Source organism: Antennarius striatus, chromosome 6 (assembly GCF_040054535.1).
Source record: "Antennarius striatus isolate MH-2024 chromosome 6, ASM4005453v1, whole genome shotgun sequence".
Classification (NCBI taxonomy): Eukaryota; Metazoa; Chordata; class Actinopteri; order Lophiiformes; family Antennariidae; genus Antennarius; species Antennarius striatus.
The window spans coordinates 3,536,707-3,556,155 of record NC_090781.1 but is presented as its reverse complement, the minus strand read 5'-3'; the positions used below and the strand labels follow the sequence as shown (position 1 = coordinate 3,556,155).

The 19,449-nt window shown below is 41.4% G+C and overlaps 1 protein-coding gene across 2 annotated transcripts; it reads right to left on the bottom strand.

Annotated features, from left to right (window-relative positions):
• Window positions 1-553: 553 nt before the first annotated feature.
• On the bottom strand, window positions 554-18,328 carry zbtb44 (zinc finger and BTB domain containing 44). Of its 2 annotated transcripts, XM_068317186.1 has the most exons (7): window positions 17,936-18,328; window positions 15,150-15,289; window positions 13,445-14,533; window positions 11,660-11,744; window positions 11,120-11,271; window positions 9,858-10,158; window positions 554-4,898 (listed from the first exon to the last, which is right to left on the bottom strand). In XM_068317186.1, exons 2-7 carry the CDS (start codon window positions 15,217-15,219, stop codon window positions 4,502-4,504), a joined length of 2,094 nt encoding a protein of 697 aa, XP_068173287.1. In that variant the 5' UTR covers window positions 15,220-15,289; window positions 17,936-18,328; the 3' UTR covers window positions 554-4,501. The 2 variants fall into 2 exon arrangements, with proteins under 2 accessions (XP_068173287.1, XP_068173288.1); XM_068317187.1 differs by lacking the exon at window positions 15,150-15,289 and having other exon boundaries at window positions 17,936-18,322.
• Window positions 18,329-19,449: the final 1,121 nt, after the last annotated feature.

The window sequence follows — 19,449 nt, the reverse complement described above, 5'->3', positions numbered from 1 at the left end:
AAAAAGTCATGTATAGAGTCAAAAGAATAATTTCCCTGTTAAGGGGATTAATAAAGTTGATCTTCTTCTTTAAACTTTTGATCAGCTGATAAACAAGCTATTTCAGTTTAATGGTTGTTAGCAATATATTGCTTACTCAATATTTCATTTTTTTGTCTCACTCCAATTTCTTCTTGTTGCATTTTGAGACACTACTAACATCTGTCTTAAGATCCAACAGTGTAAAATGTGAATTCTTGCAATTTTTCAGCTGGTCTTAAAATTTTGTTCAGGAGTGTATTAACTTAGTCTGTGTGCTAATTGGTTGAACATATGAGTCAACGAATCACATTACAGGCCTCAAAGAGTGAACAACTTTTAGGATGAAGTGTTGCATTAAAGAATTTCTCAAAAGGTGCATTGAAGTTACATTTCCATAGTAACTACAAGACATCTTACAATACTTTACTCTCACTGGTGTAAATCTACACAGCTGTGATGGTGTTCATTCCCATTATGATTTGGAGTCACATTAACATGAGAGAAATAAACCAATGCAAGCTTTAAATGTATTCTTAGTTTTTATTTACATGTCATACTTTTACAAAAAACAACTTTTTTTTTTAATACCAGGACAGCAAACCAGAACACTAGCAAAGATTCAGAACAACCATGAACTCCTGAACACAGAGTGGTCTCATCAGTTTTTAACAGCCAATCCAGTTAAACACTCAACACCAAACATCATTTCTGCCGGTACGACGAGCAGGTCGAGTACGACCTGGGATGGTTTAGTACAGTATCAAAGACACAAAATACAACATCTGATTCAAAGCATGTTGTAATCAAGTAGCCAACAGTATAAAGAATACGCAACCTAGTATGAGTGTATACACTGCATATGAGTGTGTTTACACACACACACACTATATATATATATATAAATATATATATGTTTATATGTTATATATATTATATATATGATTTATATATACATATATATGTGTGTTTATATATGTTTATTATATATATTATATATATGCATATATATACACACATATACTGTATGTATATTATATATACAGGTATATACACATATATATATACACATATATACACACACACAACGCAGACATTTAAAGTGAAAACTACCAACACCTTCCTCAACACACCCACACACGTGCGCACACACTCCAAAACTAAGCTGATCTATTCACATTAAACAAGAATATCCAAAGATGCCATGAAACAGCAACCATAGTACAAAAGTCACTAAAAATAGATATGCCAGTATGAAGAGCTACTGTGTTTTTCTTAGATTTTCCTTCTTTTAATTTAAGGATTGGAAAATGTATACAACATCAAGTGTCCACTGAAAAGGCATGTCCTGTATATAATCGAGATATCTGAAACATTGCACATAAAAAGGATAACACACAGAAAAGAAGAGGGCATGCTGAGCAACAGATCCAAGTTACACTGATGAAGAGTCATGGACAGAGTCATCGTCAGCTGAAGACATGCTCTCCACCTCACGACACCTACATGCAACAGGAAGGAGCCAACAAAGCGCTCGTTCCTTCGACAGAGCGTCTTTCACAGATCCCACGGGTTTCCCGGTTTGATTCATCTTCAGTCACATTTAGAGTAAAACTAAACAATACATTCTTTTTCTTCACTGTCCCCAAAGAACAAAACCTTTACAGCTCCTCTCATTTATTGCACACTATCGGTTCACAAAAATATTTTGGGCACTTTTGCGTTTCAACAAACAGCAGCATTTCATTTTAAAAAAGTTGTTTGAATACAGACACCAGATAAAACAAATGAAAGCATGAATACAAATGGAGAATAGAAAACCCTTTAGGATCGTGATATTGTGCAACTAGAGTTAATAGGTCCATTCACTAAGGCTAGTCTCTTAAATGCACATCATACAGTGTTTAAAGGGGCACAGCAAAGGACCCCTCTGTGAAATAACGTGGACCATTTCAAATGATTATCTCTTTGATTATGTGCAATAATTGATTGCCATGGCAAATCCCCAATATGATAGAGAACATTTGGTCCAAAAGGAGAACAGCATGATTCACACCCAGTGAAAAAGGGCAAAATGGCACAATTTTTTGAAAAACAGGATGATACAATCCTGTGGGATAGACCTTACATCACCGGTACAGGTACCATCAACCCTGCCCATCAGTACAATAATACTGCAAGTCAGATGTTTGTTTATGGGACAAAAAACAAAAAAAATATTTCACTGAAACAGTTTAGTTAGTGGCGTTCAGCTCATGGGTCATCACCACGGCGTCATTATCTCCTTACAATACAGAAAATACACACCCAGTGCCAGAGGTCAGCCTAACAGCAGGGCCGGCACACCAAAGGACCTGAAGGTCTAGCAGGAAGTTAGTCTGAGTCAGCTTGGGTCTCAACAGGTGTCAGAACCAGGTTAGGAAACACTTCATTCCATCAACGTTACCATTTCTCCACAGCTGTTTAATCTGTCTACTGCTAGGATTAACCACAAGTGATAGGGGTAGAAGGATGAGGGTAAAAGGATAGAAGGGAGGAGGTAGAGGGGTAAGGGTACAATGATATGAGCACAAGGGTGGGATACAGATCAGGAACAACTGAAGATCTGAAGAAAGGTACAGATTCAGGAACTCTTTTCTGTATTCGTCTTGATGACTCTGTACATGCGTGTGTGTTGTGGAGGCATGTGCTCCACTGGACAACATTATAGCAGCACACGCTATCTGACATGTGAGAGATCGGTTCGAAGTTTGGGGGATTTGAAGAAACTTTGTCTGTCATCCATATCATAAGGCAATGGGAGAAGCCTTCATGTTGCATCACTTCCTGTCTTCCTTGATGCAGATATACATTTTTTGTTTGTTCCTTGTTTTTGTTTTTATAGAGGGAAATTTTCTACTAGTTATTCCCCTTGAAAAAAACAATTAAGACCCTGGTGGTTCCTCAGTGCTGCTGGGATAGCATGGTGGTGGAGGCAGACCAACCTGTACGGTACATCAACCGTTAATGCTAATGCTACAACATTAGGATGTTGGTAAATAGTTACAACTTACATTTGACATAAATATCCAAAACCCCCACACAAACCTCATCTGGGACAAATGCTACATTAGCATATGTTAGAGCACATTTAAGACAACAACACTGCAGCTGGGAGAAAACTCTCAAACTATTTGTTTTCTTTGTTTTGCAAAATTTTCAGTCGTATTGTTTCGATCTAGGTCGTTTTTTTTTACTTGGTTTGATTTAACAACAGTGTTCATTCAAACGGAAAATGTCAGAAATATATACTGCACAATAATCCTGTGGGAATTCTCTGTTAATATAGATTCAAGTTTTAAACATTTAAAAAATGAAATGTACTGTTCAAATAGATAAAAGAAATGCACATACACACACCTGACGAATCATACTCCACAACATCCAACATACACAGCATTCAAATAGAAAAACTACAGTACAAGCTATTGCAATATAGATAAGAGACATTTAACAGGTTGCCTATAGCGACGGCACTGAAAGAAAAACACAGTCTCAGCCCAAACAAACTAGCATGATCACTAGAAATGAAAAACAAGGTTTTTTGTTGAGCTCAGTTTGCAAAGACTTGATTCGTCAGTGTTGGCAAAATCAAGACTTCATGTTCTTCTTGTTCTTCTAAGCTGCTTTGATAAAACGGGAACTCTCAGGCACTTTGCAAAGTAGGACAAGGCTTGTACTTAAACCTCAAATTGTCTAAGACAGAAAGGACTTTAGCTTGAGCTGCATTCATGTCATATGGGAGAAATGTCTGCTCAGGTGGTCAATACTTTTAATGATCACTCGCAACTCAATGAAGGACAGTGACCTTTGGGACAAACTCTCCTATGTCAGGGGGAAACAGGAAGTAAGACTCTTCTATGGTTTCCTGTCTTTAGAAAATGACACATCTTCAATAATCTCCCCACCCCTTCTGTTTTTTTACTATCAGGTTTCTACACTGTCCCTGTATTCAATCCTTTACAATCAAACCAGAACATCTAGAGAACATTTGTCCTTCAAACCTTTAGGTTGTTGACATTTTCAATGCATCTTAACTTTACAGACATTCATACGGTAGTTCCATGAAATAGCCATCCATGGTAAACATGTTTGATGTGATCAAAATGACAGTACTGGGGTAGACACACCCACTGGTTTCCATTGTTCACTGGTTTTGGTTGGGGGGGAGTCTCTAGTTTAGTCTCATGGCACCAGCAAGAAGGCAGCTTCATTCCAGTGAGAAAACAGTGAAACTCAAACAGATCATTTACTTGCTGGATTGGTAGAGTCTTAAAACATACAAGTGGAAAAACATCACAGTAACTGAAGTCCTCAAGAAACTTCAATCACAGTGTCTCCTTGTTTTCCCGGACGCATCCCATTGGTTCCTTCAAGCAAAGAGGCGTTCCAAAAGATATTCCCATATGACATGACTGCGCAGTAAGACCTAGTGGACCAACAGTCACTCTATGGTGATAGAGGCCAGCTCCTTGGCTGGGGCATGCTGCAGCTCCGGTTCAAGCACCTCCGGGGAACTGTTGCTTTCACTGTCGTCCATCTTGGTCTCCTTTCTCAAAACTGCCGTCTCATCAATGTCCATCTTGAGGGAGGCGGGTGCTTCCAAGGGATCGGGTGACAGGAAGCCAGAGGAATTCTCACAATTCTGGGTAGAGGAGGACACCTGGGAGATGACGGGCGTCTGGACTGAGGAGGAGGAGGGTGAGGTCACAGTGGTAGTAGAGGTGGAGGTGCTGCCCGGGTACATAGGGTGATGTTGAGACTCCTCTAGCTCATACTGGACTCCCAGGGCCTCCTCCTCCTCCTGTACCTGGCTCAGGTAGTCGGGCACGAGGAAATCACTGTAAAGATGAAGTCAGTGTGAGATCAACAGCACATCATTTGAAACCTTGTTATAAACTCTCCTAACCCTTAAATTTTAAAGATGTTACATGATCAAATGTTCCACATATACACGTTTCAGGTCTACAACAAAGTTCTTCTTTAAACTCTATCCTAAAAGAGTCTGAGAAACATTGTCATACAAATGGAGCTCCAAAAAGAACTGCCTCCACAGAGGTCATCACTCTTCTACAAGGACACTCAGGAACTGACATTCAACAGTTTGTTATACATTATGACATACAGTGCTGTGCAGGTATGAGGAAATGCTGCAAATTAAGAATGATATAATGATATAAAATTTGTTTATATCTATCAATATTTGCCTTCAAAACAGCATCAGTTCTTCTAGGTTCACTTGCCCACAGTCGAAAGAATTGGACAAGCAGGTTGTTACAGAACTAACCACAGGTCTTCTGTGGATGTAAACTGCTTCAGGTCCTCCTCTCAGTCCATGATCCTGTGAGCAGGAATCCGTGGGAGCTATTCTATCATTTCCAGGACTCGTTCTTCTTTCCGCTGAAGATGGTTCCAAAGTCTGGGGCCTATCAGATGCCACGTTGATGGTGTTGCACGGTGGATACGAATCTGAGTGTACTTCTAAATATTCGTCCCGACCAAATCTCCAACCCCTTTTGACTCAAATGCAGCCCAGAACTCACAAGGAACTGCTATCTTGTAGCTGTGCTCAGTTTTCTCATGGTGTATGATCTATGACATGAAATGTCTTCCACAACTTAACTTGGTAACAGTTTAGTGTTCTTCACCCAGATTTAAGTTTCTTACACAGCTGTTTCTATTTCAGTTAACAACCGTTTAAACCTATATATAAAATTGGAGATCATTAGTACCTGGTAATCTTGTCTATGATCTTATAAAATCCTTAATTTACAAATATAACTTGAGGAATTAATGCTGTTTTGAAGACAAACGTTACAATAGATATTGCTTTGATTTCCATTTTTTATCTGTTTGCTCACTTTGCTTTTTGCAAATTAATAAGCATAAGAAATTTCTGTATATTAGAGTCATTCTTGCCTTGAGGCATTTCTTCACACCTGTCTGACAAAAAGGGTATGAATTCTGATGACTGTTCTTAAAAGGGTTTTGTCTTCTTATTTCTGCTCTCACACTGCACAGATCCACATCATCAAATACAGTACATCCACCATTTATTATCTAAACAAGTGTAATTTGTTTGGGGAGAGGGGTACGCTGATTGGCCGAGGGGAATAAATTGCAATTGCATAGTTTAACAGATTGGGAGATTATGCTAAAGACTGGCATCATGTTGAGAATGTGTTCTTAAACCAAAGTGGCTACACAAGACCGTTTCCATCCCATCCTCTCGGTATTAACTCTACTAAAATTCTGACAGCTTTTTATGCTTTTCTTTGTAGGTGGATAAGTGGATTTATATGTCTGGTCGTAAAGAGTTGTTTGTATGATAATGCGTACTGTGTGTATTTGGTTACAATGACTGGTGACTGACTTGTGATGAGGAGTGTGAGCAGTGCTAAAGCTGTCAGTTCAGCGACAAACTGAAATATGAACTTCTGTTAGTCAAAGTGAACGGTGGCGTTACCCTCGGCTCTGCTTTAACTGAGTATGTTACGGCTAATGCTACTTTCACTACTAGGCATTAACAGCTTTTTTTTCCATGGGTTGGGGTTTCAGGTTGTTCATTTGTCAGCAGGACCAGAAAACACTAGATTTGGAGATGCTGATCCACATCCCTGCTGCTTCACAATCAGCTGCAAACCGGACCAAGTAGTGCTGCAGGTCACAGGCCGATGATGCAAACAGGACAATATCGTCTGCAAAAAGCAGCGATGCAATCCTTAGCCCACCAAACTCTAAACCCTCTTCACCACGACAACGCCTTGATATTTTATTCATGAAAATCACAAACATAATTGGTGACAAAGCGCAGCCCTGGCAAAGGCTAACAGCCACTTGAAACACGTCAGACTTACTGCCGAGAACTCAAACACAATTCTCACTTTGGGCATACAGGGATTGGATGAGGATTGGCCCCCTTAACAAAAACTCGTGCAGTACCTCCAACAATATGTCCCTGGGGACCCTTTTTTTCCAGCACCTTGGAGTAAACTTTCCCAGGGAGGCTGAGGAGTGTGATACCCCTGTAGTTAGTAGACACCCTCTGGTCCCCCTTTTTAAAACGAGGAATCAACGCCCCAGTTTCCCACTCTTTTGGTACTGTCCCAGCCTTCCACACCATGGTAAAGAGGTGTGTCATCCATGACAGCACATCAACACCCAGGGCCTTCAGCATGTCAGGGGGAATCTCAAAAACACCCGGGGCTTTGCCATCATGAAGTTGTTTAAAGACCTCAGTGACTTCCCCCCAGAGGGATTGATTCGAGTCCCCTTTCATCCTCCAACCGAGTATGTTGTAGCGGGTCAGTTAGCGTAGTTGGATTCAGGAGTAAAGTTTTCCTTCGACCAAACAACCTCCTTAGTCGAGATCAGCAGTGTTACATCCTTCCTGTACACAGTTTGGATGGTCCCCCATTTCCCCCTCCTGAGGTGTCCGATAGTCTTCCAGAACAACTTTGGTGCCGTCCGAAAGTCCTTCTCCATGGCCTCCCCAAACCTCTCCCACACTTGTTTTGCCTCTATCACAGCCGAGGCTGCAGCCCTTGTGGACTGTCAATACCCTGCAACTGCCTCAGGAGTCCCCAGGGACTACAGCCCCTGAAAGCCTCCTTCTTCAGTCGGACAGCTTTTCTGACCACCGGAGTCCACCACGGTATTGAAGGATTACCACCTCTTGAGGCACCAAGACCTTGAGACAACAGCTCTCAGCTGCAGCTTCAGCAATGGAAGCTTTGAACATCAACCATTCATTTTTGATTTCCTCAGCCTCCACAGGGATGCAAGAGATGTTCCCTCGGAGGTGGAAGTTGAAGTCCGGACAGAGTCTTCCTCCAGATGTTTCCCAGTTCATCTGTACTACTCGTTTGGGCTTACCAGTTAATCAAGAGGCTTTCCCCGCCAATGGACCCAACTCACCACCAGGTGGTGATCAGTTGACAGCTCTGCCCCTCCCTACACCCTAGTGTCCAAAACACATTGACCAAGGTCAGATGATAAGATCTCAAAATCGATCATTGACCTCCGACCCATGGTGCTCTGGTACCAGGTACACTTATGAGCATCCTAGTGTTCGAACACGGTGTTAAGTATGGGCAATCTATGACTAACACAAAAAAGTCCAACAACACAACACCGCCCTGGTTTAGATCAGGGATGCCATTCCTCCCAATCACAACCCTCCAGGATGTCTACCATCATTGCTAACATGTGCATTGAAGTCCTGCATGAGAACAATGGAGTCCCTACAGGGGTCCCGTGAAGGACCCCATTTCAGGACCCTGAATACAGTAATCCCTCACTAGTTCGCGCGTCAAGATGCACAGCTTCACTACATTGCTGATTTTTAGTAGGTAGTCACGTGACACCATACGCGCATGCCATTGGCTGACAGCAACTGTGTGTGCGCTGTGTTCAGACTCATGGTTCCTCCTGTGACTTTTCTTTATACAAAAGTGCTTTAAACAGTCTAAGAGTGTGGGAAAAGGTAATACAGACATTAGGTGGTTTAATATCAGTATGGAGAGGGCTCATAAATGTTTAAATTACCGTAAATAATAAAATAGATTGTCGCTATAACGCGGAATTTCGTTTTTCATGGGTGGTCCAAGAACGCATAAAAGGCAAGTAACGAGGGATTACTGTATATGATAAAAATCAGTTACTAATGACAGCTAACATTTGTTTTTGTTGAAACTTACATATAGTCCAAGGGTAGGGAATTGAGCTACTAGTAGACTGTAATTGTGTATGTGAGAGAGAGAGAGAGAGAGAGAGAGAGAGAGAGAGAGAGAGAGAGAGAGAGAGTGAGAGAGAGGGAGATTGGGGGGCTAGAACCTAAGCATGTTGAGTCCATGTCAAAAGAGCACATGAAGTAATCGTTCCTTATAATGAAGAAAGTTTGAAATGACTTAGTCGCGTTGACCTGCTCTACTACAGAGAACAAGTTTCAATCTGCAAACACAACATTAAAAATACAGTGTGCCAGTTCTGCCAGAGAAGTTTCCACTGTTATGATGAGAGGTGTCAACCTGCTACTATAAATCCTCTGCCAACCTGTGAGGGAAGAGTCTGAGAAATAAAAACACTCATAAGCTTCAATGACAATACTGCATTCTGCCATTCCTCTGAGGTCTGAAAGGAGCCAGCAATGAAATAATGCAGCATAGAGACAGCTACTGTTAGGAAATTGTCTTAATACAGTCATACTTAATACAGTAATACTCTACATGCATTCGTCCCTCCAGGCAAAAGGTAGAATGACAGCAGGAGGGTAACCTGATGGAGAATGACTGTAGACAGGAAGTTTGAACTGTTCAGACTTCCTAAAATAAAGAGTGTGATTGGCTGCTCATGAACAATACACTGCATGTATTTGGAGAAATCTGTGCACTTTGTCAGAACACAATATACATTTTCACAATTACAAATTGTTTTTCTATATGGGTTGAACAATGTTTATGAACAGCAGGACTGCAGTTAGCACTCCATGCTTAGCTAATCAGCAGCTGGCTCCACCTGCTAATTGATACAAAAAATAGAATGTTATTATCCTTATCATGTTATATCTACACATCATAAGTCCTAAAATGAGAAGTTAATCTGTCAGATACATAAAATCTCTCTATAGCAGTCACATACGTACGTCAGGTACACTCAGTCTGAGCATTCAAATCACTTCAATCATCTCAACAAGTCATGAAAAGAGAAACAAATCAATGAACCTCAGGTATTCTAAAGCTATTTTGTGATCCAGGTGAGATCTGAGTAAATGATGGTGTCAACGTCCCAAAACTCCTCACCTGCTCTGGAAGTAGTTTGCTAGTTCGGACGCCTCATGGTTCAGACTCCTCAGGTGTACAATTAAATTGCCAGAGTTGGTGAACATGGCCCCACACGTTTTGCACTCGTAAATCCGTGGTTTGCGGATTATGTGTCGGGAGACCCTCATGTGATGCTTATATTCACCGAAGGACGTGAATGTGGCGCTACATATCTGGCACCGGAAACAGCGTTTACCTTCGTGCTTCAGCCGATGCATCTTTAGGGAGTAGGCCCGTGTGAACTTTTTCCCACAGCGGTCACACTGGAAAGGCTTAATGCCTGAGGAAGAAGAAGACTTATATTAGCATAAGCCTTAGAATTCGAATATGGGCGAGGGGGGAGTTTATGACTACACATTTTCCACACAAATGCCTCGTAACTGTTTTCTAAATCAGTTTCCCCAGAATGCCTGAAAAAAATCAGTTCATCACTACACCTTAAACAGGATATAGAAAAGAACAAACGCATCTTTTCATTTTTTATTAAGACTCTATTAGCAACCAGATCTTCCCTTTAAGTTCAGCTGCTGAAAACAGTTTCAACACCAAACCAAATTCAAAGAGGCTAAGAAGGAATTCCCCTGAACTGTTACACATTCCTTAAGTTGTCCTTTAGACAACTAATATGTCAATGCAGTGATTGATGAACTACCAGTGGGTGAAACCTCCCACCAGGCTCTCTAAGGGAAAATTATTTGGTGAAGTAGCACCAAATAGTGGACTGAGTGATGAACCTAATGTAATAGCTCAAGCTAACATTAGCAAGTTAATCAATGATGACATTGTTGAAATAATTTGGATAATTTGTTTGGTAACATGTTCACAGTTCTGAGAGAGTTAAAGAGAGATTTTGATTTTATAAAGCACATTTATTTACAAAAATCAAATTTACAGTTGAATCACAATCATGAACATATACAAAAGAGATTTTCACAAAACAAATAATATAAAAAATGGTAAATAAACCAATCAAATATACATAAAGTAAACCAACCAATGGCCAATCAAAAAGAAGGAACGCTTTTTGAGCCTCTGGTAGTCTAGCAAACAGTGAAAAACAGTGTCTCTGAGAGAACAGAAGACACATTTAGATTAAAAAGAGAAATATAACTGTTAACTGCAGATCTCCAACCTTTTTATTAATGGAGGCTTAGAGAGAAACAGAGAGAATCCTCCACCCGCCTGAACACACACTCTTCAGAAACCTTCTACTCTGATTATGTTGACCTCAGGTGACCTACCGGAGTGTATGAGCATGTGCTGCTTCAGGTTTTGAATGCGTGTGAATCTGACTCCACAGGTCGGACACTGGAAAGGCCTGTCGGGTCCGTTGGTGCCGGGCCGGGCTGAGGGGCTTATGTACAAGTGGTAGGGGTACTGAATGCCTTCCAACCTGAAAGATGAACACAAGACACTTAACGCTCTTCCACTGTATGAAATATGTTCATCATGTCAGTGAGGTAACTCTTCTGACGGATCTGATTCCTCACATAGTTTTGTCGTGAAATGACAGTCCTCTTGTTAATGTCAAACATCACGCCCTGAGGACGTTCTGTTACTGCGCCGGGTACAGGTCAGATGCCTTCAGCCTCACCCTAACATTTATCAGAGTGGAGGCTTGAAGCTTTCCCAGATCTTTATATTATAGCGTATCAGGGTTGACATTTCAACATGACATTTAAATGATGTGAGCAAGTGTGAGGTGTGGCTTGGATACAGTTATGACCTGTAGATTTACTGCTTATGACTGACACCGTTGCAAGTTATAACTAATCACACACCTTTCATCATCTTCTGCATGTCCTCCAGTGTTGGAGGTGCTCTGCATAGACTGCAAACCCTCTGACACGCCCTCATCCATCGACCCTGGAAGGGACAAGAATCAGTCAGAGATGGAGACATAGACAGACTCTGACTCTAATCCTAAATCCAATCTCAATAGATCTACCGGTAATCTAATCCTATGTGCTCTGTGCTATATAACAATTTAAGAGTAGATGATGAGTTTCCATTTTCATTTCATTTATGGGATTGGCAGGGCAGAAAAACTTTTCAAGACATCAAGTAATAAAAATGTACAGACCACTATAAAACAGAAATTCTGCAGGTGAGCAGCAGACGTGGCGCCAGCACTTCAACTTTGGGTGGGCCGAAGTAATTCTGACAGCGTATTATGGTGTTTTCATCAGATCTAAACAGGGATGACCGACTATAATGAGTGGAAGGACAAAATATTGCAGATCCCATCTCACTGTAAATCTCATCCTTCACCCACAGCAGCTTTGATTCTTGTTTGATGGCTGACTGCTCAAATGTGAATAAAAATAAACATGTTTTTGTATTTATGTGGATTAATACATCCATTCATTGAGAACAATACTACTTTGAAGATGTTTGGATGATCTGGCCTTTTTATCTTCTCTGTAAAACTATTTTGAAGTTCATGTGAAGTTCATTTGAAGTACTGGATGAACGACACTGACTTCAACTGTGATGTTAACGGTTAAACAGCTTAGACATTCAGTCACTGCAGTGCAAACACACATTCCATTCAGGTGATGAGTTCATTTAGTTTGAATATCCAATATCAGATGGATGTTTTATCACTTCCAATCATCTACCTGTAGCCTCAAACATCACTGAAATTCAAAGGTTGTCTCTTTGAGCTGCTACTGTCTGCTAATGTCTCAACAACTGAAGCTGTGTTGTGTCGGTGAAGGAGGTTCTCTACCTTAACGGTTAAATGTTTGAGGACAAAGTGTTAAAACTGAGATTCAGTTTCCACAATCGTATTGACAAATGTGATCAATCTCTTAAAGAAAAGTGTAAGGGACCACAGCTCCAGGACAGTATTTTTTGCGTTATAAGGCGCACCTAAAGGCCTTTCATTTTCTCAAAATCCGACAGTGCGCCTTATAGTTCGGGAAATACTGTATTTAAGATATGTCACAACACATGACACATGTAGGGTTACTTTACCATTTTTCATGCAACCACTTCCATCTCATTGCTGCAATGCTCAGTGGTCTCCCACCCACATGTGGGTCCCATTAGTGGGACTACCAGACCACGCAAATGCTTCATTTTTAAAAGCACGTTTCACATGTGAGCAAAGCAACGAGTAGATATAGGAAGCTGCTAGCATCAGCTAACAGGAGCAGGTCTTCAGGGTCTTCAGGTTATCAGTACCACATTTTGAAGCTGACATCATTTAGAAACTGATCAGCTTCGACCATGGTCTGTGCTCTCTAACACTGGGGCATCTTTTATGCTGTGCCTAAATCGAATAATGAAATATATTCCACTTAGGATAAATATTTTACAATGGAAGCCAATGTCATTCATGATAAAAGAACTGGAATGGACAACCACACAGGGGAGATGTGTCAGCCCTAAAGCTCTCTGGGCAGTGTTTAGGGACTTCACATTGGACCTCTACACCAAAGTAAGAACATAAGGAGACACAGGTGCACATCTCAATAATAAATACACTGCAGACCTGTGGAAAAAGACTGCTTTGGAGGTCAAGCATGCTGTGAGTCACTGAGGTAGGAGAATAGCCCCACCTATAGAGGAGGATTGCGGGCTGATCAGGAGCTCTTCCTGGACTTGCTCACTCCCTGGCACCGTCTGCTGGTCACTCAGTGAGCTCTGGGAGGCACTGACAGGTTGTGACGAGGATTCCTGGACCTCCTCGTCGCTGAGACGCTCCACTTTCACCCTCACATCTTCTTCCTCTGCAGCCACTGGTGACGACACCACTTTGGAGCTCTCACATGTCAGGAAGTCACTGAGCCTTCGACCAACGACCACCTCCGAGGTCCCAGGGGCGCCCGATTCTAAACAACGAGGACTCTCTGAGAGCTTTGACTTATCCGAATGGAAGCGCCGGTCAATACCGAAAGGGAACGTCCACGGGAAGGCCAGGGAAGACTCCACCGGCTGGGCTGTGCTGTCTGAGAAGGAGGCTGACGGGTTGGTGATCTGAGGAGAGGTGGTGACCATCTGCGTCGTGCATTTCAGCGGACTTTCCGGCGACGCCATCGTTACAAAGCTTTTCCGTTTTCGTCGTGATTCCCTGCACACAGGAACGTTTCTCTCCATCACACTGCAGTCAGAAGAAACAGGGGACACACTACCATCCAATGGCGTCATGGCACAATTTGTTGAGGCACTCTCCGGTGCTGATTCCTGCGGTTTATCCACCACCATGCTGTTGTTGTTGTTCCCCGCGCTCCACAGAATACTGGACTTCATGAACTCTGAACACGTACTCGCCACCGTGAACATCTGCATGTAACTCGCAGCGGCCAGAACATCGATGATGTTCTCTGTGCTAATAGACAGCGTAGACGTGTAGGCATATTCCAGCAGAGGAGCAAAGCCACTGACGGTCACATGATTCAGATCTAACACAAACTTGTCCTCCTCCTCCGGCCGGCCCACAAGTTTGGAGCGGAAGAACTCGCTGCAGCAGGCCAGGACTACTTTATGGGCCAGGAAGAGTTTATCTTGGACCCGGATGGTGACGTCACATAAATGGCCCTCATTACGTAAAGCATTGAGCTTCTCTAGCATCTCCTGGCTGTGGGAGGTCGAGCTGTGGGTGAAGGTTTTGACCCCCATAGTGGAGTTCGTTTCTGATTGTGATTGTCCTGCAGAGTAATGGGGAGAAACACCAAGAAAACACAGAGTTTAGATATTTAACACATTTTTTTCTGAGTTTTCATGAGGTGTATTTAATACAATTTTTGTTTGTATACAGCAATTGGATGATTACATAATCACATTACATAAGAACCAAGTGTGCTAACGGATTCTCTCTGACATTCTCAACTAGAAATCAAAAGAAGTCCTCTGGTAAAGACAGGCAGAAAGGCAGAAACTGAATTGTAGAAGGCTGTGGGTGGAGGTAGAGATAAATAGGTGCTCAGAGAGGGGAAGAAGGAGTAGGGGGTGATGGTGGGGTAGGTAAAAGCACAGTAAGGAGAGCGGAGGACAAAATTCCAAGTTATGTAACAACAATGAAAGCAGATGTGAAGCGATGCGAGCCAGACCCATGTGGAGGCCGGTGCACTACAGGATGCTCGGCAGCTGTCTGCGAGACATGTGGATCCTCTGAGGCATGAGATTTTCCATCAGACAAAAGCTCCAATGAAGGGGCTCTAGCAGGGAGGGCAAAGTCCAATTTACGTGCACACACAAAAAAACCAGGCAAAGGGAAAATACTCCTGGGTACGCTGGCCCAGTAAAAGCAAATGAATTATAGACCTGAGGCTGAGGGGGTGCAGCCGGAGAGGAGCGCCAGACCATAGGAATAGTGAAGGAGCTTGGACTCCATGATGGGGTGTCTTTGAGATTAAAGTGTCTCCTGTTGGAGAATGTTTCACTACATGATGTCCACAAGGATTCTGGGTAAAAACAGTAAAAAATAAAATAAAAAGAACAAAAAAACTACAGGTAAATTTAAAAAAAAAACAATGTGAAAAATCTCAATATTTCCCACTAATTTGAGAAAAAGAAACCCATAAAAACTTCAAGCCTTCATTTCTTCCTATTTTGAGAATTATGGCCGAGAAATAATGAAAACCAAAAATTGAGTGTCTCAGAATTTTTTTCTTCTTTTTTTTAACGAAAATGTCAGGGTCCTGACAAATATGTTCACTTCCGTGCCCTCAGTATTTGGATGGGCCTCCTTTTGCATGAATTACTGCATCAATGTAAAAAAAGAGAAGCAGCAGCAGAAGAAGCAGTGGCAATGCTTCACACTGACATGCCAAATTTTTTTCTCATCTGAAAATAGAACTTTGAGCCGCTGGCAACAGTCCAGGTTTTGTCCACAGCCGAGGAAGGTACCTCTGATGTTGTCTCTGATTCAGGAGTGGCTAGACACAAGTGCTCACAACAGCCCGTGTCTAGGATTCATCTGTGTAAAGTGGATGTTGATGTTCTGACTCCAGCCTCAATCCTCTCCTTCTGGAGCTCCACAAAACTCTTGAATTTGTTCTTAACAATCCTCTCAAGCCTTATTTATCCTTTTTGTTGGTGCACCTTTTCCTACACTTGTTTTTTTCCATTCAACTTTCTATGAATATGCTTGGATTCAACACTGTGAACGACTTTCATTGTGTCTTTAGCTAAGATCTATCGTAGCTTACCCTCCTTATGGATGGAGTGAATGACGTCAACTGGACATCTGTCAAGTCAGTGGTCTTTCCCATGATGGTGTACCCTACTGACCCTAAGTGAAATATCATTTAAATGCTTGGGAAACCTTTGCATATGTTGTGAGTTACCTTGCTGATTATGTTGTGACATCATGACTTTCCAATATTGAACGTTCTCACAATATTTTAATTTTCTGAGATAAAGAATTTTGGCTTGTTATTATTTGTAAACCATAATCATCAAACTTTCAAGAAATAAATGCTTGAAATATTTTTACTGTATGTGAAATGAATCTTTATATTGTCTGAATTTCATTTTCTGAAGTGAGTGACAAAGAATATTGAATGTCTTTATGATATTCTAATCTTTTAGACGCATCTGTATATGGACCAAAAAGAGGAGAGGTAGAAAATAACACCAAAAGATAAACCGGTGTTTATCATGTCTTTAATTTCAGTGAATAATGTTTGTAGTAATTGAATGTATTTGTGGAACCTTCTTCTGTTTTGAAGGTGTCTCAACAACAACAAGCATTAAATTCAGCTTGGAAAAACATCATCATACACAATTCTGAAAACATGCACAAAAGAGTAGCACCTTTTCTCATATCAGGGTTCATGGCCTCCCAGGGGCACTTACAAAACATCCCAGAAATATAGGTTGCATTTGGTCATTGATTCCAAAGACAATACTACATAAGAAAAAAAGGCACAACTTAAGAGCAATAAAACATAACAGGGCAGCTGGGGGCAAAAAACTACTCACAGGGAACATGGTTTAATTTTAAGAGTTTAGGGGTCAGGTAGAGAACTACTGACTTCACAAATACAACAAAAGAACTGTGTGTTGTTCACCCACAATTTACTGTTGAACAGTTTAAATGTAAAAAGTCACGGATAAGAGAGTTTTCCTTTGGATGAAGCGAAAAGTTGACGACTATGTCTGAATTTTAGAAGAACATGTGTCGATTTCACTCTCACTGCACTGTTACAGCTAGAGATCTGATCCGAAAGTCTCACAAAGACTATGTAAATATATTTAGAATTTTTTAAAAAAAACGGTGCCGATATATTCAAATTTATTGATTTGTATTATAACATCATAGACGACTTTTGTCGTGATTTTTTTTTTAACTTCAGGTCAGATTAAAGACTGACACTTGTTTTTAGTTTTACATACTTAAACTGAGTATAAAAATACTTCCGATGACGACAGAGCATGTTACTTTTACTGTGTTTACATCATCTAGAAGAAGAGATTGATTAATATGAAACCGTCAGGTTAATATTCTGGTATCAGTTGACTGTACAAACACGTTTAGTGACAATCACAGTTTAACAAACAGTCGCTAGCAGTACTGAACCGTCAAGTCAGCAGGAAAAGACAAAAACATCCGTTTTACTGTCAAAAATGAAAGTCGGATTGTTTACAATATTTACACAAAACCACAACACTGAGAAGTGGTAACACATTACACTTACATGTAAGAACAAGCAGAGGGAATTATGTTGACGTTTCCAACTGAGCCATGCAGCGCATTTAGATATAAATATCTGTAAACTATATATTATTCTTATTTCAAATTTTTATATCTATTCATACGTAGAAAATAAATATTTTGTTGCTCGAGTGAGATTAGAATTAGAATTTTATTTTGAAGTCCACCTTGTCTAACTTCCGGTTTGACCGGAGGTAACGTCGGTGCGCTTTACGAAGCTGCTACGATGCTAGCTAACGGTCGTTAGCCACCAAGCTAGCGCTAGCCGACACAACGCAGTGCCACCAGTTGGTCCCTTCGTGCTCATCGAGAGGCAAACAACAACGCAGACTGATCAAACCGACCGCAGCGACGCCACGGGAGCACCGTGTGTTGTACGCGGGGTATTTACCTCCTAGGGATGGGATCCGGTCCGTGAGAACGACTGGGCCTCGGGATGCCAAAACCGCTCAGCTGACAAACGCAGCGATAGCCGCAGACAGCGGTGAGCCGTGCCGCTTCGCTCCGATCACTCACATTCCCTGCGCGGCTACGGCAGTTGTCCGCCTGCCAGCCGCCCAAACTCACAGTCGAACCAACGCTGACGTGAATTCACATCACAACAGGCGGAGGTTAAAAGTTTTCGAAATGCTCTTCATTCCTTTGTGCTCCCCGCTGTCATTTCTGCGCTGTATTTGTATCCCCACAATGCAACGCGCATCTCTAACGGCACGAGAGAATCAGGAAGTCTCCCCGCTGGCGACATGTCCCGACTGTGTGCATGGAGCTGCGTGAACGGCGGCAGGCGAGGTACGAAATATTAGGAATGTTTTGAGTATGTTGTGAGTATTAAAAAAAATTGTCACACTCATTTTTCATCACTGCATCAATTTTTCGTAACTTGTTGGTTATTTTTTTTCTTTTGTATCTTGTGTATTTCGACTATTTTGTACTGCAAAATGTGTCGTATCTCAGCGTATCGCTCAGTTCGTCTTAATATTTTTACGTACCGCTTCGAAGCGGTGATGTATTGTAATTGTCACTGTTTATTTTCGTCATTTTCGTCCGTTCGTTCTTATGTCCCACCAAAATATCTTTGCAACCGTCGCAGATACAAGGAACACAAAGCACATTACTCAGGCAGCACAGGGGATAAAAATGAGATGAAATGAGATGATGACCTTGACCTTGAGAAAACTAGCTCAAGGTCAGGTTTCTACTTTTGTACACTCAGGAACCGAAGAAGATGGAAAGATGAGGGAGAAGGCCAGTGTAAGAAACATAGATCAAAGCTAGTGCTTTGATCTATAACAGTAGGTCAGAGCACTAGCTTTGATCTTTGACTTATGGAAGTAGGTCAGGGTAAAATTTTGAATTAAGAGGTGTCGCAGGATGTTGCAGTATCTGACTGCATTGGTTCTAGTTCTAATTAATATTAAAATGGGTCCTTCTTATACCTGACCACTAATTATCCCCAGGAGACCCAATACATCATTTAACTCTTTACATTGAAACTAAAAAAAGTGTGAAATAACGGCGTTTTCTATCTGGTAGTCTACAGTTTAGTTTCCTCTCACTAACTAACTTTTGACTTGACCTGAATTCTCTACATTGGTGAACGTCTCCATGAACATTAATGCATGCGTTCATTCCCTGCTCGAAAGATCACAGAGGTGTGGATAAAAGAAGGACCAAATGCTGCAGATGAAGCTCCAACAGGAAAGCTGGAAAGGCCACTTGTAGTCTGACATCAGCAAACTGTTCACTTATGTATTTGCTGAGTTATTGTGACATAACATGAAATCTTAACCTATTGGATGTTAAAGTTATATTTTACAAACAGTTAACATTAAGCTGAACCCTCTTGTTGTCGTGATCGGCCAGGGTCCTGGATTAGATGATTTTCATGATCATCTTCATCTTCCA